This window comes from Gymnoscopelus microlampas (assembly GCF_963454915.1).
Source record: "Gymnoscopelus microlampas genome assembly, chromosome: 8".
NCBI classification, from domain to species: Eukaryota; Metazoa; Chordata; class Actinopteri; order Myctophiformes; family Myctophidae; genus Gymnoscopelus; species Gymnoscopelus microlampas.
This window is the reverse complement of record NC_139945.1, coordinates 7,465,819-7,486,482: the sequence shown is the minus strand read 5'-3', so window position 1 is coordinate 7,486,482 and position 20,664 is coordinate 7,465,819. Positions and strand designations below refer to the sequence as shown.

Sequence of the window (20,664 nt, the reverse complement as noted above, 5' to 3'; positions counted from 1 at the left end):
GGGATTTTTTCAATTCCTATTTTTGATACGTATACTGGAGAAAACCCATTGTTGATTATTTAGACAAATGTAACATGTTTCTAATGTGTGCAGTATGCACATCCATTATGTGCATGAGAGGAGACTCAGCAAATCAGCAACAACTTTTTTGTTCTGTTCTGTTCTCTCCTCTCTGTCTCTCTCTGTCACTGATTGAGCGCTGATCTTACGTCACACACTACAGAAAACAGTCATGTCTATATTCAGGCTGAATCGATTTGCACTGACATCGGTGATGGGCATGTGATGTCAGACACAACAGAAACCGTTGCCTAACGACGCCGATTTACCAATGTCCATATTTGGGCATATTCTGGCCGCCCACCACAGACACGCCACAACTTGAACATTATATAGCAGCAGTGGTGTAAAGTAACTAAGTACATTTACTCAAGAACTGTACCTAAAGGGCAAGACCACTTTGCTAGAGGTTTGGGTTGTGTAGTTACCTTGCCATGATGTAACTCCAAAGGTGGACAAGAAATCAAAAATAATTGCTCCATTGATTAGAAATTGATAATTCAAAATATGCTCTTCATTGTAAAGTAAAACAGCTCTCAAAGTCACTCTTTTACCCCATAAACGAATGCAAACAAAGTTGATTCAGACGATATAGAACATCACCAAACCCAGTACTGTTTTTTTTTTAAATAAAAATGTCAACTTCCTGTTGATTTTACCATTTTTATTAAGAAGAAAACCCGGACTGGATCCGCGGATCCGGATTCGGATCTTCAAATAGTAAAATCAACAGGAAGTTCACATTTTTATCCAAAAAAAAACAGTACTGGGTTTGATGATGTTCTATATTGTCTGAATCAGCTTTGTTTGTGTTCGTTTACGTGCTAAAAGAGTGACTTTGAGAGCTGTTTTACCGTACAATGTAAGTCAATGAGGAGCATATTTTGAATTATCAATTTCTAATCAATGGAGCAATTATTTTTGATTTCTTGTCCACCTTTGGAGTTACATCATGGCAAGGTAACTACACAACCCAAACCTCTACCAAAGTGGTCTTACCCTTTAAGGTATTGAGGTATTTTTACTGGAGTATTTAAAAATGTCTGTACTTTTACTTCTCCACTACATCTCAGAGGCCATTATTGTACTTTTACTCCACTACAATTATTTGAAAACTTTAGTTACTTTGTAGATTTGTATTATTATTACAAAACACATTAACCACTTCAGCCCTATATACATTTCGGTGATTTGAAAATAGCCGATCTACAAGCTCACAATGCGTCCCAAATGCGACGCATTGTGAACTTGTAGATCTGCAATTTTCAAAAGAGTTGTGTCCCTCTGGTCAAGTTGTGAAATGGGACAGTCTTCATAATGAGTAACTTGTGGTACAATAAGTACATTTTGATTCCAATACTTTTGCACTTTTACTCAAGTACATTTTTAATTCCGGACTTTTACTTGTAACAGAGTATTTCTACATTGCAGTATTGATACTTTTACTTAACCCATTAACTCATTCCCTGCCTAGAACGACTAAAACGACTTCTGTCCCATAAGCCATGCCTGCCTAGAACGACTAAAACGACTTTTTTTACTTTTTTTTTTTTTTGACCCAAAGACCAAGGAGATATGATTTTTCGAAGATCTAGACTCCCATCCACTTCCTTGTTAACTTAAAACTTAAAAATTCTGTATCTCGGCTCCTGAGTACTTTTTTTTTTCAATGAAAAATCTTGGCAGTGGGCAAACGCGGCCAGAAATAATTCAGGCAGTGAATGAGTTAAGACCTGGAACTGTGTTCCAGGTCATCAGCTGGATGACCACCAGCATCTGTGTCACTTAAGATTTCTTTGGCTATTCAAAAATCGCAGATATACAAGCTCATAGCTCATGCTATCTTTTTTAAATCTTGAACATTTTTTTTTTTCAAAAAACTGTTAGGATTTAGAACACATAATCGCCTCAGGTCTTAATGGGTTAAGCAAAAAATGGGAGTACTTTTTCCACCACTGTATAGCAGATTATTATGTATGTATATTTGTGTCCTCATTCTGCTTGTGTGTTTGCTGCCACAGGGAGCGTACTATACCCAGCCAGTGTATGCGGCTCAGCCACACGTCATCCACCACACTACGGTGGTGCAGCCCAACAGCATCCCCTCCGCAGCTCTTTACCCCGCCCCCATGCCCAATCCCCGCAACAACCAAATGGCTGCCATGGGGATGGTAGCAGGGACAACCATGGCCATGAGCGCAGGTAATGCCAGTAGCCTTTTCTGTCCTTTTCATTGTAGGTTGTGTGTTAGAGATTAACCACAAAAATGGACACTTTGGTAGAGGTTTGGGTTGTGTAGTTACCTTGCCATGAAGTAAGAGTACGGTGTATTTTCAATAGTTGTCTCCGCCAGGAGACTATTGTTTTCGTTCTCCAAGCTAACATGTTCCAATCCTTAGATGTTCTAATCTAAGAATCAGAACATTTCTAGAAAACTATGGTTAAAGATAGGGTAAGTGATGTCCTTTGGTTAAAATAGCACGGGTCTGCTGGCGGAGACTTGTGCTCCGAGGAGCACATTTTCTAGTTTCATTTAAAATGGATCATTCAAAACTCCCCACTGACTTATATAAACCTCTACCAAAGTGTAATTGTGCTGTAAAGCCCTTAAAGAATAATAATAATAATAATAATTTGAAAGTGGTTAAAACAAGCGGTTCAAACTAGATGCTTTAATGCAGGGGTCTTCAACGTTTTCAGGCCAAGGACCCCCTAGCTGAGAGAGAGATGAAGCAGGGACCCCCTCTATATTGTATAAAATTGTGTTTCAGATTAAAGTTTTTTTTGTACTTAGTCTGCTATTTTTTCCCTCTACACCTATAGCCTCTTTGCCAAAAAAAAAATAGCCGATCTACAAGCTCTCAACGCCTCGCAGCGCGAGGCGTTGAGAGCTTGTAGATCTGCTATTTTTGGCTTAATGTTCCCCTCAGAAAAGGAATTCTAGGGTTCAAGTTAATGTAAAAAAAAAACGAAATCACACAAAGATTTGGCAGACCCCCTATATAGTAGCTCTGAGGACCCCCTAGGGGACCGGACCCCCTGTTGAAGACCCCTGCTTTAATGACATAACATTTTTTATGTGCCACAATGTTCTTAATATTCAGCCCATCATGTTAGCTTCTTACTCCATAATGGTACACCACGGCTGTATTGTACACAACTACAATGTACTCCATAATGGTACACCACGGCTGTATTGTACACAACTACAATGTTTCCATGATTTGAGTGAGTTGTTTGCCCTCATAAAACGTCTCAGTCTTTGTACCAGACCGGTGTCACTGTTTCCCTTTAGGGACCCTGCTGACAACACCCCAGCACGCTCAGATCGGGGGACACCCCGTTACCGTGCCAACCTATAGGCCCCAGGGGACACCTGGGTACAGCTACGTCCCACCCCACTGGTAGAGCCCCACCCATTCATTACGTGAGTTACTTTGGTTGTGTGTCTATTTGTTGTCGTCTCTGGGAAACCTACTGCTTTCTGATGTGTTTATTTCAGTGGTTTCTTTCATTTCAAGGACCCCCCCCCCCCCCCCCCCCCCCAGCTTGGTGGGCATTAGGCCACGGACCCCCCACATAACTCTAAGAGTGTGCAAATGGAACCATTTGTACACTCTCAGAGTTACAGACCCGTAAGGGTCCATTTGGTTCCTAACTATCAATTGTTTTGCTCCATTTAGCTTTATTTGACCTTAAAGGTAGGGTAAGTGATATTTTTGGGTTAAAACAAAAATTATTATGTTAAAAGGTTAAAGCACTATATTCTGATAGTAATCATTGCTATAGAGTGTTTGTTCAGTAACAGGAGTCTCCCCGTCTCTCCAGCTCTTTAATAAACAGAAAATACATTTTCCGGTACTGTAGGTGTCAAAATCTCAGCCAATCAGGAGAAAGTACCCATTTTTAAGCTTCATTTTTATAGTGTTCCAGTTCCAATTTTGTCTGCTCATTTCTTAGTGTCATCACTTCCAATTTTTTAATCTATATCCTGATTGAGTTCTCTGTCCTGATTGCATACAATTGGAAATTAAACTGAAACTGAAACAAAAATGCATTTTCTGTTTAATAAAGAGCTGGAGAGACAAGGAGACTCCTTTTACTGAACAAACACTCTATAGCAATGAGCACTATCAGAATATAGAGCTATTTAACACTTATTTTAACCAAAGAAAATCACTTACCCTACCTTTAGTAACACTTTAAGGTTCAATTACAAGGTTCATGTATTGCTTGTGCTTAATCAACATCCATTATGAGGATTTAACGCTGGAACTATACAGTAGTTTTTGGAACTATTGGTTTCTACATGGCAATCGTTACTTACGCATTCTATCTCATTCTCGTTATTTCAGAGTACACCAAAACAAATTCCAAATTGAATTGATTTTGGCAATACATGGTAAATATTGAATATTATATGAAAATTATTAATTTACAATAGGAGTGTACGGGAGTGTCATAACTCTCTCTCTCTCTCTCAATAGCTCTGGCATAGACTTCAGAATAAATACAAAGGCCCTCATTTATCAGTGTGGTGTAGACCAAATAAGGGGCGTACGGCGAGATCACCGCAGTTTCCAGCTTTTATCAATCTAGCTCAGATCTCGCGTCAGGTCTGAGGGAGTATAGACTTTGGCTGCACCTGTTTGTTCCATTATAGACATGCGTAGCAGCATTGTCTGACCGTCTGACAGGCATCTGGTCAGATATATCCACTCCAACATGTAAAATGTAACACACTGGAAAATAATCCCTGTGAAAACAGTCATTCAGATAAGATTGCAGATCTGGCTGCATTGGGTATTTGAAAATAGCAGATCTACAAGCTCACAACGCATCGCATCGCCGTGGCATTTATCAAAGCTCCAACCAAATGTACGCTAGGCTTGGCTGTATAGGATCCTCTGATAAATCTCACTTGGACGTTGGTGTCCGGCTAGGGTTGCCAACATCCAGAACGTGCGTGCATGGGTCCCTCGCGATTTTTCCCTCGCGGGAAATGGGTCCCTCGCGATTTTTTACGGGTTTCCCGCGGATAAAGTTACTTTTTTGGTTACTTTATTTCGGTTTTAGGGTTAGGGCTAGGGTTGGGAACAGGCTGACATGCCACACAAACAATGATGCCGCGCCCACCGGTTGGCAACCCTATGTCCGGCAAAAAATAAGCAGTTTTTTACATTCCAATTGATAAAGGAGGGCAAACCAGGGCAGCTGTGAACCACTGCCCAGGTTGAGAAACAGCCTGATGATGAGCAAGAATCTGACCTATTCTAAGACTGAGAATGGCATGATGCCAGAGCGATGCATTACCAGTTCAGTGGCCTTGTGGTTAGAGTGTATTAATACTAGACCCTACGCGACCCTTCCGTCTAGTCGCTGGCGCGAGGCTCTCGTGTAGTAGGCTGTAGACGTTTTCGACACGCAAACCAAAAGCGAGAGCAACAGCAGTGTTTGTTTCGAGACGCAAACCGAAAACGAAAGCAAACTGAGAGACGGACACATTTCACTATCTATTCTATCTATTCACACAGGCTCTTGCAGGACCAGAATGTGCGGCACAGATTGATGAAGCAGCCCGCTCAGCCCAGCGAGACGGCGTTCGCTGCGTTTAACCCTCCCAAAGAGTCAGACAGACAGTATTTGGATGGGGGGCGGGGTAGCCGGGGTTGCCATGTCCAGGAGTTGTAAGCGTGAAGTGGCGTGTAATTGGTTAGGGAGACTGCGTCCACGCATGCGCAGTGCGCAGCGCGCAGCGCTGTGTTTTTGCATGAAGCTGGTTGCTTGTTGCTCGCGCGCAATCTGGCAACACTGATGCAACTTACGTACGTACAAACATTCTCGCGCATGACTGTAGATTCCAATTGTAAGGTAGATAATCCCTTCCTGCTCTTGCCCGCAGAGGACGTCTTCTCCTGTCACTAACGCATCTCCTCTTCCTCCCAGCAGATCTGGAGTCCGCCATCGTATGCAACTACTCGAGTCTTACATGGGCTCCCAATGGTTTCCATGGGAACTCGGCACCTGTCTGCAAGAACAAAACTAAAGTGCAACAGCCACTTTACTATTAGTTTTATTGTTTTTATGCGACATTCTCTAATGTTTTTTACAAAAGCTGCTTTTTTTTTAATTCTCAGTTCATTTGCCAACCGGTCATACATATTTTTTTTAATCTTTTTTTTGTTTTTACGTTTTTTTTCTTTTTTTCACTCCTCACTTCCTTTGCTGTATCTGTCATTGAAACTCCAGAGGGACTCTTTGACCAATCACGGGTGTCGGTTGCTCCTGTTGCCATGGTGCGCTGGTGTGTGTGTGTGTGTGTGCGTGTGTGGTCCCGCCTGCTACTCAGTTGGCTGGAGTCTTATTGGGCACTTCATCATCATCATCATCATCATTATTATTATTATTATTATCATTCATCTCCACAGCCATTGTTACCCTCATAAACTTATGCTGCCAAAATTTCTACCGACTAGATATCAGCACAGGGTTTTAACTTTTATTAGGACTTTTTATTTTTCAGGATTTTTTAACCGAGGTTCTTTCTCTTTACACTTGGCCAAATAAGCTTGGCTATCCCACCCCTCTTTCCTATACCCCTCCCCCCCTCTTTTACATCCTCCATTCCGGTCTGTCTACTTTCAGTTCACCTTCCACTTCTGTTTAACCAGAAGACAACTGGTCTTCCAGCTTGTCAGTCAGTCATCTCTGTCATTCCGTGTGTTTTGTCCGTCGGACAACCCTTGGTGAGCTGCGTCACTACGACCAGAGCACTTAAACCTACCGATAAGCCTGATTTATACTTCATTGCGCCGAAAATAGCCGACCAACACGCTCGCAACGCGTTGCGGACGCGCCGCGTCGCAAGCTTGCAGATCGGCTATTTTCGGAGCATAAATTAGGCTTTAACCTGTCCCGGTGTATGTCCCAGTTTGTCCACACTAGCGTAGTGCCTAGTATGCACTAAACGACACATCAAGTACTTCATGCTACATACTATGCAGGCTAGTGTGTTTGTCGTGAGCGAGACACATCACGTCATTTATTGTTAACCTAGCTAGAGAGCATTTCGAGGTCATGTCATTTAGCTTTTTGTATGTGGCTTAGTGTAGACTGATAAATTATTATTATAAGACGTGAAAATATTTATAATCGTGTGTCAACAGTATGCAGGGGGTCGTGCACTCTTTCACAAATTCACACATACACGTGCAGGGGCTCCCGTGCTGAGTTCACAACACCTAATCAGGATTACATTGTGGCACTTACCTCCGATTATGATGTTACCAAAACATACACATACGTGCACCATACATGGGGGTCTAGGGGTGTGTGTGTGTGTGTGTGTGTGTGTGTGTGTGTGTGTGTGGTGGACACAGCCAGTAGAGGGGCTGTGTCTTCAGGTCAATGAGAAGGAATTTAAAGGGACGTTGGTGGCACTAGGAGGGCACAAGAGGAGAGCAAACAGGGTTTGAGGAGCTCTGAGGAGCAGAGAAGACCATGTAGCCACAGATGGTCACAAGTTGTGAACATGCAGGTGATGACATTCTGCCTGCAAGGAGCTACACAAACACAAGCAATGTTAGCTTGCACTGAATATATTATCTATTCATATTGTGGGGAAGTGGAGTGGGGGATACACTATAATATTATAGACCTCCCTCTCCCGCTATCCACACACGTCTGTGGACATGTGGTCTTCTTGTTCCTCCTCCTAGACTAGGACTAATGATCGGGACTCAACGATGGCTTGAGGCACACAGTGAATAATGGACCAGTTGCATTCGGCTCTATCCACTCCATCCCGTAATGCAGTGTGTACACCGTTGAAATCCCGAGCGTTAATTTAACTCTGAGGACGTACAAACGGAACCAAATGAACCCATAAGGGACCATTTGTTTCCGTCTCGTAGTTAAATTAATACTCAGGATTTGTGTGCAGTAATTTGGATGCTTTTGCACTGCATGGGGGACAGACATGTAGATGACATCTTCATGCCTGTGGTGGATGTCGGGAGGTGGCCATTTTTATGCCCGTGTGGCCACTTTGAGATGGTTCACGTGCATGAAACGTTGATTACAAAATGGCCTCACATAAAATCTTGTCTCGGTAGAGACGGTATAGCTGCAACTCTCCGTGAAATTCATTAGGGTCCAGGAGGACTCGCAATCCTTCTTCTAAAGATGGGAAAAAAGATTTGAATGCATTTATTTTTTATAGAAAATAATAATCAGGAAACTGTTATCTCTGCTGAATTCTGTCAGGGTTGGTGCTTTGCACGCCGTGCACGGTGGGATATTGGTACCCTGAACATCTTTCATCCATATATACTGTAATATGGATACAAACATAACTGGGATATGAGCCATTATTCATAACATCTGTGTGCCTGAAAACACTAGTGTCCTGTCATTGGCTATTGTTGGTAGATTTGAGAGGGGCGGGTGTTTAGGTTAATAAAGTCAGTGCCGTTTTTCAGGATCTAAAAAGAAAAATAAGAGCGACTGAAATATTAGAGTACAGATTGTTGTAACAAAAGCATTTATAGTGAAAGTGTGTAGATCAAGTGGTTTGATATTGCAATAATATAATAAGAGGGAATGCCTCCAACTGTTACCGCACAGTCATTATTTTATCAGCATTTTAAATCGATTTGTTTTGTGGGGGGGTAAAAGCTTATTGTAATCTTTAAATATGGATCACAGGCTCCATATGCAGCCTCTGTCGGAGAATTATCACAGTTACAGCTAAGAATAGAACATATCAAGAATTTGGTTATGGCATAACTTTGTGATGAAACGTTGCACAAAAGAAGACAAAAATACAACAACAACTACTACCACCTTGATTACTATAATTTAATGGCAAGTAACGGGTACCTAGGCTTTGTAGTGCAAGAGGGAGAAAGAGGCCATTTATAATGTAATTTAATTCAATAGAAAAATAAAATGTGTTGAAAAGGGTTGAGTGTCGGGTGAGGTGTTCTTAGTCCTGTTTGTACGCTAGTAGGATCATTCTCAACAAAGAGTATCGCATAATGCCGCTGTCGAAGGAAAGCCATGGGAGGTTAATGAGAAATGTAAAACCTTCTTTTACCATTGACCTCCATTTACTTAGGAGACCATAGCATGGGACTGAGGGTTGTGAAATGACTGAAATTACCCAAATAGGCCTTGTTAAATTCAATAAAAAATACCAAGAGATTGACTTAACGACAGCAGTGTTATGTTAACTTTTCTTACGGATTTATTTAACCAACCACTACTGGTGTCAGTATTTTTTGGTTAAGTCGGTTTAAGTTTTTTATTTCGTTTTTTTTTCCGTCAGCGGTCATAATGGGTATGCATAATATTCAGGTGTATTTCACAATTACATTGGATCTCTTAAGTTAAAAGAAAATGCAGTATATTTATACAGCGAGTGGTACAGTAGTGTGTTTCTAGCTAAGCATGGTTGCATTAGTGTGGCAGCTACTGTTTGTGCTTTTAATATATATATCTATATATTTTTAACTCTTAACCTCTGTCCTCAAGATAATTTGTCACGGAGGAGGGGGAAGTTAAGGCAAGGTCTGTCAATTGACTACATTCACACGGCAGCCATGTGTAGGGAGGAGGGGGGGGGGGTTAAATTAACATTTACATAATAAAGTGATGAAGTTTATTCACCGATACCATCATTATTGTAAGCAAAATGGGAGGGGTTCTTTGACAGAATTCACATGTTGGTCCTAGTGTAAACAAAAACGGATTAATAGCGACGTGTTTATCCGATTCAAAATGGTTGCCATGTGAATATGCTTAATGATGATGAGATTGCGTGGAGATTTGTCGACGCAATCAAGGGGCCGTCGTCATGTCACCAAAGTTGGCTACTAGGCCCAGGAGGGGCATCCTTTTGGTGTCACAAATGGTTGCGGTACCAGTGCCGTTTTCCCACGGTCACTGAACTTCCACATCGTTGTCCAGGAAACTTAGTTGTTGCCTGATTATTGTTCCCTGAATTTACAGACCCTGAGTTTAAGGAAGGGACTAGAGGACCAATCGCAGAACTTCTAATGGATGAGCGGACAGCATTCCTGAATGCTAATCCACTGTCTGTGAATCAAAAGAGATTACCACGATACACCAGGGAGGTGTCCTTTCTATCCATTTTCTTTCTGTGGGGTGAATAGCTATTATTACAATATTTTTTTCTTGCAAACTTTCCTCCCCAAGCCCCTCCATTATGTGCCATATTTCAAAATGTAACCATTTAGTAAATATCTTTATTTCTTGAGTAAACTAGCTGGTGAATTCTGACTCCTTAACGTCTAGCTTCCTGTAGATGTGTTTCCTGTTGCGGTCCTGTTTTCTCGCGTTCTGAATGCATATCGGCGGTCGCACTGAATCGATCCCTTGCTTTCACACGATGCCACAGCTCACTTCTGATGAGTATTTAGTGTCATTCAAAATGCCATCAAATCCTACATGCCAACCCCCCTCCACTGTCACACCTACTCTCCCTCTCTTCAATTCATGCTCATTTCTTCTTGACTTTTGCTTATTTTTTTTATTTCAATTTTCTATTTTTCACCACCCCTCCGGAATAAGCGTTGTATTCCGTCGATGATGACCAAATTGACAACACTACTATTGGTGATCGCATCATGGCCTTGATCATGTTGAAAGATACACCAAGCATGTTTGAACACTAGATGGCACCGTTGCCATAACATATGGTAGTGGTGCCATAGCATTTTGACCTTTTTGGAAGGTCACGGATTGAAATGGAACACAGTCACCAGGCTGCTGTTTTAAAAAAAGAAAGAAAAAGTAAATAAAGTTCCTAAGATCAGATATTTGGCAAGAAATGTATGAGACCCACTCAAGTGTTTTGGGCAGACTCATAAATGTGAAAAATGTGACATGGGCTGACCATAATTCATAATAAATGTCTTGGTACAGAAGTTATTGTCCTTTCACCAGTGCCATTTTAAGACAGAAGTATGAGGCCGAACTAAGTTTGGCTGATTCTTTGGACTGAAATAAGATGTTATCTTTGCTGCAGTCTTTCTTAAGCCAGATTTAGTTAGTCGTATACAACAGTCATGGACCGAAAATAGCCGATCTATGAGCTCTCAACGTGTCGTGGACGAGTTGTGAGCTTACAGAAAAGGAAAGGTAGTCTGTTCTTGTGGGCCCGGGGATCTAGGCTCAGGAAGACGTGCTCCTGGCCCCGTCTGGTGGGGTACTCACTAAAGGGTGACTGGTTTAGCTGTTCCAGCTTCTAGTTTCAGAGGAGTCACGTTAAATCGGGGTGGTGAAACGGCTTCCTTCCCTTTATGTTCCTTTTTGTTTCAGTTTGCACTTATAATAAAGTCGACAATTTTAAGACTGTGTTTGGAGGCAAAAAACACAAAGTTGTCTTAATCTCGATATTACATCATTTCATTCCTGCACTTTGTGCATCATTCCAACTTTTGCAACATTTCCAAACAGTAATCGACTTAAATGCAGATTTCATCCTTTTTTTCTTTTTTTTAAACTACATTTCAATGTTATGCCTCCACATTTAAAACGAAAGTGAAGATGCATTCAGATACATTTAAACTACATTTTTTGTCCAGCTCCCCTCAACCCCCCTTTTTCTTTTTGCCTTGCAGTCGTCAAGTTTTAGCAGGTTTATTTCATGAATATAAATTGAAACACTACTACTAATTCATAGTAGGCTCTTAAATGTCTTCGGTGTTCTGCTGCAGCTTTTTATCATTTTCAACTTGTCCGAGATTGATCTTGTTTTTAGTCTAATTTGACACTAAATGTGATGCAAAAAGTGGAAATTCCTCGTCTTCCAAAAAAGAAAAAGTACTTGTATCTTCCGTGATCAAGTATTAGGAACAACCCCACCTTTGGAAGTTTAGTTTGGTACCCAGTTTGCACATACAGTACGGTGGTATATTCTTGCCATACGTTTGTGTTACAAACTGAAGCCCAACGTCTTTTTAACGTTGAGAGAAGTGAATTGTATGTTAGCTATTTGGTCCAGAGTTAAGGACCTGCGTCAGGCTTGTGATATGAAGTGTAAATTTGTTTCATTTTGTTTTCGTTTTGGTTTTTTAATGTTTTTGTTGTTGAGGGTTTTTTTTTTTTTTGGAAGATCAGTTAGTGATCTTAGTACTATAACTAAGCCAAGTTTGTAATTGTATAATATTTACTGTAAAATGTAGAACATTGAATAACTATTAAAATTTTCCTATAAAAGGAAATCGTTGTCTGTCGTGAAATTATTCTGTATTTTGTGGCAATGCACACCTGAATGTGATTATTATTACATTTTCCAGGGAAGTGTGAATCAAATGTAATTTATATCACTATCCTTTTTAAAAGCGGGGAAATCACCCACATGTTTTAAGAGTAGACCAAGGGTTAGAACTTTTTCAGCTAGAGACTCAAAAATAAAATATTTTACAAGAACACATCATGAATTAATCACAAATGCTTTATTTGAACTATTTTCCCCCAAAAAACTGTGACACAAAATAGGTCTCGACCTTATGATCGGAAAACACTGGAGTAGAGTGAAAGGGAAATAAAGACAACAGGACTTCCTTTAGGTTGGGTAAGACGGGATGGTTTTCACTTCTCTCTGCAGTCGACACATTACATCCTGTCTGATTTAGCAACTCTTACACCACTTACTACAGACATAGACCTATGCACTGCTTTTAACCCATTGAGACCTGAAGCCGATTCTACATGTCTCCTAAATCTCAACAGTTTTCTGAAAAACGTATGTTTCTATATCAGTGGTGCTCAATCTTTTTCATGTCAAGGACCCCCAAAATTATATGTATTTGGCCGCAGACCCCATCAAAATATTTTGTTCCAGGGACCCCCAGAAGCAACGATTTGAGTTAAAAATGTTTGCTTTAAAAATATATATTTTCAAAGATTTGCACACATTTTCACGATTTAAAAAGAATTACAGATCTACAAGCTCGTAGCGCGGCACAAAATATCTGCTATTTTTGAATAGCCCAAAGTGTAAAATAATGCTTTTTAGCTCAAGTCTAAAAATGAGACAGTTCCAGTTCTCAAAGGGTTAATTTAGGCCTACATCATGCAGGTCCTCATCTTTGTACAGTGTATCCAAAGTTGGACATTGGTTGATACCAGCTGATATAATCTGTCATGTTATAAGCAACACCTAAAACACATAATTCAAGTTATCCGCTGTCTAAACTCAGATTTCAGTTAAATGAGATGTAGGCCTAAGTGTTTTTGTTGTTTTAATAAGTGTTAAATTGGTCCAGTAGAAATTATTGCTATAGAATGTTTGTTCAGTAACAGGGGTCTCCCTGCATCACACTCAAGCTCTTTAGTAAACATAAAAGGTTTTTTATCCAATCAGGAGAGAGAACTCATACAGGATACAGGGTAAGTGATATGTGAAATTGGAAGAGATGAAACAAACATGAGCAGACACAATTGGATCTGGAACACTATAAGATTGAAATTGATAAGTGAGCTTTGTGGGTTTAAATTTGGTATCCCCACCTGAAAATGTCAGTTTCAAGAGCTGAAGAGACAGGGAGACCCATACTGATTAAATTGCTACTCTTTAGCAAAGTATTTAACTAGAAATATAGAGCTTTTAACAAAGAAAATACCTTTTTGACAAACATCACTTACACGCCCTTTAACTGTACATTACTGACAGACAACCGAGTCTGATGTACCAAAGGAATATTTAAATAAACACATGGTCTTCCCAGCCTAATCATTTTGGTGTGATATTGATTCAAACATCTTGCTGTGTTCTTAAATCCACTATTCATCTTAATCCCCACTTCTGCAGAATATATAGCTTCATTTATTTACAGATCAATAACACGCATTGTATTTTGTTGCTGTCGGGCAGAAACCAGCTATCTTCATCCTTTTTTTCTTTTTTTTAAACTACATTTCAATGTTATGCCTCCACATTTAAAACGAAAGTGAAGATGCATTCAGATACATTTAAACTACATTTTTTGTCCAGCTCCCCTCAACCCCCCTTTTTCTTTTTGCCTTGCAGTCGTCAAGTTTTAGCAGGTTTATTTCATGAATATAAATTGAAACACTACTACTAATTCATAGTAGGCTCTTAAATGTCTTCGGTGTTCTGCTGCAGCTTTTTATCATTTTCAACTTGTCCGAGATTGATCTTGTTTTTAGTCTAATTTGACACTAAATGTGATGCAAAAAGTGGAAATTCCTCGTCTTCCAAAAAAGAAAAAGTACTTGTATCTTCCGTGATCAAGTATTAGGAACAACCCCACCTTTGGAAGTTTAGTTTGGTACCCAGTTTGCACATACAGTACGGTGGTATATTCTTGCCATACGTTTGTGTTACAAACTGAAGCCCAACGTCTTTTTAACGTTGAGAGAAGTGAATTGTATGTTAGCTATTTGGTCCAGAGTTAAGGACCTGCGTCAGGCTTGTGATATGAAGTGTAAATTTGTTTCATTTTGTTTTCGTTTTGGTTTTTTAATGTTTTTGTTGTTGAGGGTTTTTTTTTTTTTTGGAAGATCAGTTAGTGATCTTAGTACTATAACTAAGCCAAGTTTGTAATTGTATAATATTTACTGTAAAATGTAGAACATTGAATAACTATTAAAATTTTCCTATAAAAGGAAATCGTTGTCTGTCGTGAAATTATTCTGTATTTTGTGGCAATGCACACCTGAATGTGATTATTATTACATTTTCCAGGGAAGTGTGAATCAAATGTAATTTATATCACTATCCTTTTTAAAAGCGGGGAAATCACCCACATGTTTTAAGAGTAGACCAAGGGTTAGAACTTTTTCAGCTAGAGACTCAAAAATAAAATATTTTACAAGAACACATCATGAATTAATCACAAATGCTTTATTTGAACTATTTTCCCCCAAAAAACTGTGACACAAAATAGGTCTCGACCTTATGATCGGAAAACACTGGAGTAGAGTGAAAGGGAAATAAAGACAACAGGACTTCCTTTAGGTTGGGTAAGACGGGATGGTTTTCACTTCTCTCTGCAGTCGACACATTACATCCTGTCTGATTTAGCAACTCTTACACCACTTACTACAGACATAGACCTATGCACTGCTTTTAACCCATTGAGACCTGAAGCCGATTCTACATGTCTCCTAAATCTCAACAGTTTTCTGAAAAACGTATGTTTCTATATCAGTGGTGCTCAATCTTTTTCATGTCAAGGACCCCCAAAATTATATGTATTTGGCCGCAGACCCCATCAAAATATTTTGTTCCAGGGACCCCCAGAAGCAACGATTTGAGTTAAAAATGTTTGCTTTAAAAATATATATTTTCAAAGATTTGCACACATTTTCACGATTTAAAAAGAATTACAGATCTACAAGCTCGTAGCGCGGCACAAAATATCTGCTATTTTTGAATAGCCCAAAGTGTAAAATAATGCTTTTTAGCTCAAGTCTAAAAATGAGACAGTTCCAGTTCTCAAAGGGTTAATTTAGGCCTACATCATGCAGGTCCTCATCTTTGTACAGTGTATCCAAAGTTGGACATTGGTTGATACCAGCTGATATAATCTGTCATGTTATAAGCAACACCTAAAACACATAATTCAAGTTATCCGCTGTCTAAACTCAGATTTCAGTTAAATGAGATGTAGGCCTAAGTGTTTTTGTTGTTTTAATAAGTGTTAAATTGGTCCAGTAGAAATTATTGCTATAGAATGTTTGTTCAGTAACAGGGGTCTCCCTGCATCACACTCAAGCTCTTTAGTAAACATAAAAGGTTTTTTATCCAATCAGGAGAGAGAACTCATACAGGATACAGGGTAAGTGATATGTGAAATTGGAAGAGATGAAACAAACATGAGCAGACACAATTGGATCTGGAACACTATAAGATTGAAATTGATAAGTGAGCTTTGTGGGTTTAAATTTGGTATCCCCACCTGAAAATGTCAGTTTCAAGAGCTGAAGAGACAGGGAGACCCATACTGATTAAATTGCTACTCTTTAGCAAAGTATTTAACTAGAAATATAGAGCTTTTAACAAAGAAAATACCTTTTTGACAAACATCACTTACACGCCCTTTAACTGTACATTACTGACAGACAACCGAGTCTGATGTACCAAAGGAATATTTAAATAAACACATGGTCTTCCCAGCCTAATCATTTTGGTGTGATATTGATTCAAACATCTTGCTGTGTTCTTAAATCCACTATTCATCTTAATCCCCACTTCTGCAGAATATATAGCTTCATTTATTTACAGATCAATAACACGCATTGTATTTTGTTGCTGTCGGGCAGAAACCAGCTATCTTCATCCTTTTTTTCTTTTTTTTAAACTACATTTCAATGTTATGCCTCCACATTTAAAACGAAAGTGAAGATGCATTCAGATACATTTAAACTACATTTTTTGTCCAGCTCCCCTCAACCCCCCTTTTTCTTTTTGCCTTGCAGTCGTCAAGTTTTAGCAGGTTTATTTCATGAATATAAATTGAAACACTACTACTAATTCATAGTAGGCTCTTAAATGTCTTCGGTGTTCTGCTGCAGCTTTTTATCATTTTCAACTTGTCCGAGATTGATCTTGTTTTTAGTCTAATTTGACACTAAATGTGATGCAAAAAGTGGAAATTCCTCGTCTTCCAAAAAAGAAAAAGTACTTGTATCTTCCGTGATCAAGTATTAGGAACAACCCCACCTTTGGAAGTTTAGTTTGGTACCCAGTTTGCACATACAGTACGGTGGTATATTCTTGCCATACGTTTGTGTTACAAACTGAAGCCCAACGTCTTTTTAACGTTGAGAGAAGTGAATTGTATGTTAGCTATTTGGTCCAGAGTTAAGGACCTGCGTCAGGCTTGTGATATGAAGTGTAAATTTGTTTCATTTTGTTTTCGTTTTGGTTTTTTAATGTTTTTGTTGTTGAGGGTTTTTTTTTTTTTTGGAAGATCAGTTAGTGATCTTAGTACTATAACTAAGCCAAGTTTGTAATTGTATAATATTTACTGTAAAATGTAGAACATTGAATAACTATTAAAATTTTCCTATAAAAGGAAATCGTTGTCTGTCGTGAAATTATTCTGTATTTTGTGGCAATGCACACCTGAATGTGATTATTATTACATTTTCCAGGGAAGTGTGAATCAAATGTAATTTATATCACTATCCTTTTTAAAAGCGGGGAAATCACCCACATGTTTTAAGAGTAGACCAAGGGTTAGAACTTTTTCAGCTAGAGACTCAAAAATAAAATATTTTACAAGAACACATCATGAATTAATCACAAATGCTTTATTTGAACTATTTTCCCCCAAAAAACTGTGACACAAAATAGGTCTCGACCTTATGATCGGAAAACACTGGAGTAGAGTGAAAGGGAAATAAAGACAACAGGACTTCCTTTAGGTTGGGTAAGACGGGATGGTTTTCACTTCTCTCTGCAGTCGACACATTACATCCTGTCTGATTTAGCAACTCTTACACCACTTACTACAGACATAGACCTATGCACTGCTTTTAACCCATTGAGACCTGAAGCCGATTCTACATGTCTCCTAAATCTCAACAGTTTTCTGAAAAACGTATGTTTCTATATCAGTGGTGCTCAATCTTTTTCATGTCAAGGACCCCCAAAATTATATGTATTTGGCCGCAGACCCCATCAAAATATTTTGTTCCAGGGACCCCCAGAAGCAACGATTTGAGTTAAAAATGTTTGCTTTAAAAATATATATTTTCAAAGATTTGCACACATTTTCACGATTTAAAAAGAATTACAGATCTACAAGCTCGTAGCGCGGCACAAAATATCTGCTATTTTTGAATAGCCCAAAGTGTAAAATAATGCTTTTTAGCTCAAGTCTAAAAATGAGACAGTTCCAGTTCTCAAAGGGTTAATTTAGGCCTACATCATGCAGGTCCTCATCTTTGTACAGTGTATCCAAAGTTGGACATTGGTTGATACCAGCTGATATAATCTGTCATGTTATAAGCAACACCTAAAACACATAATTCAAGTTATCCGCTGTCTAAACTCAGATTTCAGTTAAATGAGATGTAGGCCTAAGTGTTTTTGTTGTTTTAATAAGTGTTAAATTGGTCCAGTAGAAATTATTGCTATAGAATGTTTGTTCAGTAACAGGGGTCTCCCTGCATCACACTCAAGCTCTTTAGTAAACATAAAAGGTTTTTTATCCAATCAGGAGAGAGAACTCATACAGGATACAGGGTAAGTGATATGTGAAATTGGAAGAGATGAAACAAACATGAGCAGACACAATTGGATCTGGAACACTATAAGATTGAAATTGATAAGTGAGCTTTGTGGGTTTAAATTTGGTATCCCCACCTGAAAATGTCAGTTTCAAGAGCTGAAGAGACAGGGAGACCCATACTGATTAAATTGCTACTCTTTAGCAAAGTATTTAACTAGAAATATAGAGCTTTTAACAAAGAAAATACCTTTTTGACAAACATCACTTACACGCCCTTTAACTGTACATTACTGACAGACAACCGAGTCTGATGTACCAAAGGAATATTTAAATAAACACATGGTCTTCCCAGCCTAATCATTTTGGTGTGATATTGATTCAAACATCTTGCTGTGTTCTTAAATCCACTATTCATCTTAATCCCCACTTCTGCAGAATATATAGCTTCATTTATTTACAGATCAATAACACGCATTGTATTTTGTTGCTGTCGGGCAGAAACCAGCTATCTCCATTACATTTTACATTTTTTATGTCTGTGTAGGTTTTACAAATATTGAAATATTGAAATATTAAAAAGCGCTTCTGACTAAGACTAACTCCATTGGATCCTCAAACTGTCAAAAACGTTTTTTTTCTATCGATTAGTCACCCCATGGTGACTAATCCAATAATTTAATAATGGCCAATAATTTGATCACCAGCGGACCGGTAGGAAGCGGTTCCGGTAGGAGACACAAAGGAGACTCTTTGTGTCTCCTACCGGAGACGCTGCCAGTCATAAAATTATTAGCTTAAGAATGCGACAAAAAAAAATCCATTAATTCAAGTCTCCATGGGGGTCATTTTGGGGGTGAACTATTCCTTTAAACCAGCTAACTCCAACTTGTGGAGTTAAGTGGTTTGTCCATCATTGATTAGAATGACGAAGTCGACCGTAAAACTCCACATTGATGGTCAAAAAGCTCCTAAATCCACTTGAGCTGTATTTGGGTAAAGTGATGATAATATGAGGACACATTCAAGTATCTGACGATGTATAAAGTCACCATACCAACTTTGATGAGGCGGTATTGAATTGTTCTAAAAACATGTTTGTTTTTTCATTTACTGAACAGTTAATATTTTGGACATAGCTGATTTCTGCCCGACAGCACAGATTTGCACAAAACCCAGTCAAAATCGTTGGTGTGTATGGGAATGGATCATGCTCTCATGCATTCACTGTCCCGTAGCATGTAACCTTTCACAAAAAGCCACTATGTCTGTCCAAGAAGACAGTGTGGAACTTCCATCTGAAAGGCTGGGAGGCAGAGATTATGTTTTCGCACACTCCCAGTTGGCCAACCCAAATATTTCAAATCAGCCTCATGGTGGTGATATAACAGACCGCTTCACGTTTTGATCTTAAACCGCAGGTCGGACGATCAAACTTTTACCACAGATTTTGTCCAAAACTCACACAAATCATTACCTCTTGAGTCATGTGATCAATACGTATTATTCATCATTCACATTTCATTCTGATTGGCAACAATTGGCTTTCAAAGTTTGCAAGCGGGGATCGTTTGGCAGAAAATTACACAAATTATGAATGCAGTGTCCACTCTACCCCAAATTTGAATCTCAGATTAAGGGCCCTGACAACTCATCTCATGACGACACTTGTAGATCCGCTATTTTTGAAAAATCTTGACAAATTGTGAAACATTTGGATTTATTTTGAAAAAAAATAACAACACAAATCTTCTCTGACACAAAATCCTTTCAGATGGGTGTCTTCGGCCAAATTAATTTGTGGGTCCTTGACATGAAAATGTTTGAGAACCACTGCGCTATTAACACACACACTTGGCCACCAGAGCATAAATAATAAGACCACAGACCAAGATGCGCTTGGTAGGCAGACAGTGCAAGCCATGTTTCATAAACCACAGAGTTAAACCATCTCATGTTCTGAACAGTGAATATGAATTGGTACCATTAAACAGGAGATACAGGGTTCCAACATTCTATAAGGGGAACCGAGGCCCTCATTTGTGCACCAGTCAATCCTAAAATTAAATGTGGTGCATAATCCCAAACCAAATGTAGGTTGAAAGGCCTCATTATGTATTATGAGATGGTGATTTGATGTACTGATGATGCACAACAAATTTCAGAGCAATCTGACAATAAAGTATCATCATCATCATCATCGTCGTCTCCTAAATCTCAACAGTTTTCTGAAAAACGTATGTTTCTATATCAGTGGTGTTCAATCTTTTTCATGTCAAGGACCCCCAAAATGATATGTATTTGGCCACGGACCCCCATCAAAATATTTTGTTCCAGGGACCCCCAGAAGCAAAGATTTGAGTTAAAAATATTC

At 39.0% G+C, this 20,664-nt stretch overlaps 1 protein-coding gene across 4 annotated transcripts in view; it reads left to right on the top strand.

The window, feature by feature from the left end:
• fam168a (family with sequence similarity 168 member A) overlaps positions 1–12,297 on the top strand; it is a 47,987-nt gene extending 35,690 nt beyond the window's left edge. For 2 of the 4 annotated variants that reach the window (XM_084063834.1, XM_084063831.1), the window contains 3 exons: positions 2,082–2,262; positions 3,332–3,487; positions 6,010–12,297. In XM_084063834.1, the coding sequence (XP_083919960.1) occupies positions 2,082–2,262; positions 3,332–3,468 (318 nt within the window). In that variant the 3' untranslated portion in view covers positions 3,469–3,487; positions 6,010–12,297. Of the gene's footprint in view, positions 1–2,081; positions 2,263–3,331; positions 3,488–6,006 lie in introns of all 4 variants that reach the window. The other 2 variants (XM_084063833.1, XM_084063832.1) reach the window with 2 other exon arrangements.
• The last annotated feature ends 8,367 nt before the right edge of the window (positions 12,298–20,664 follow it).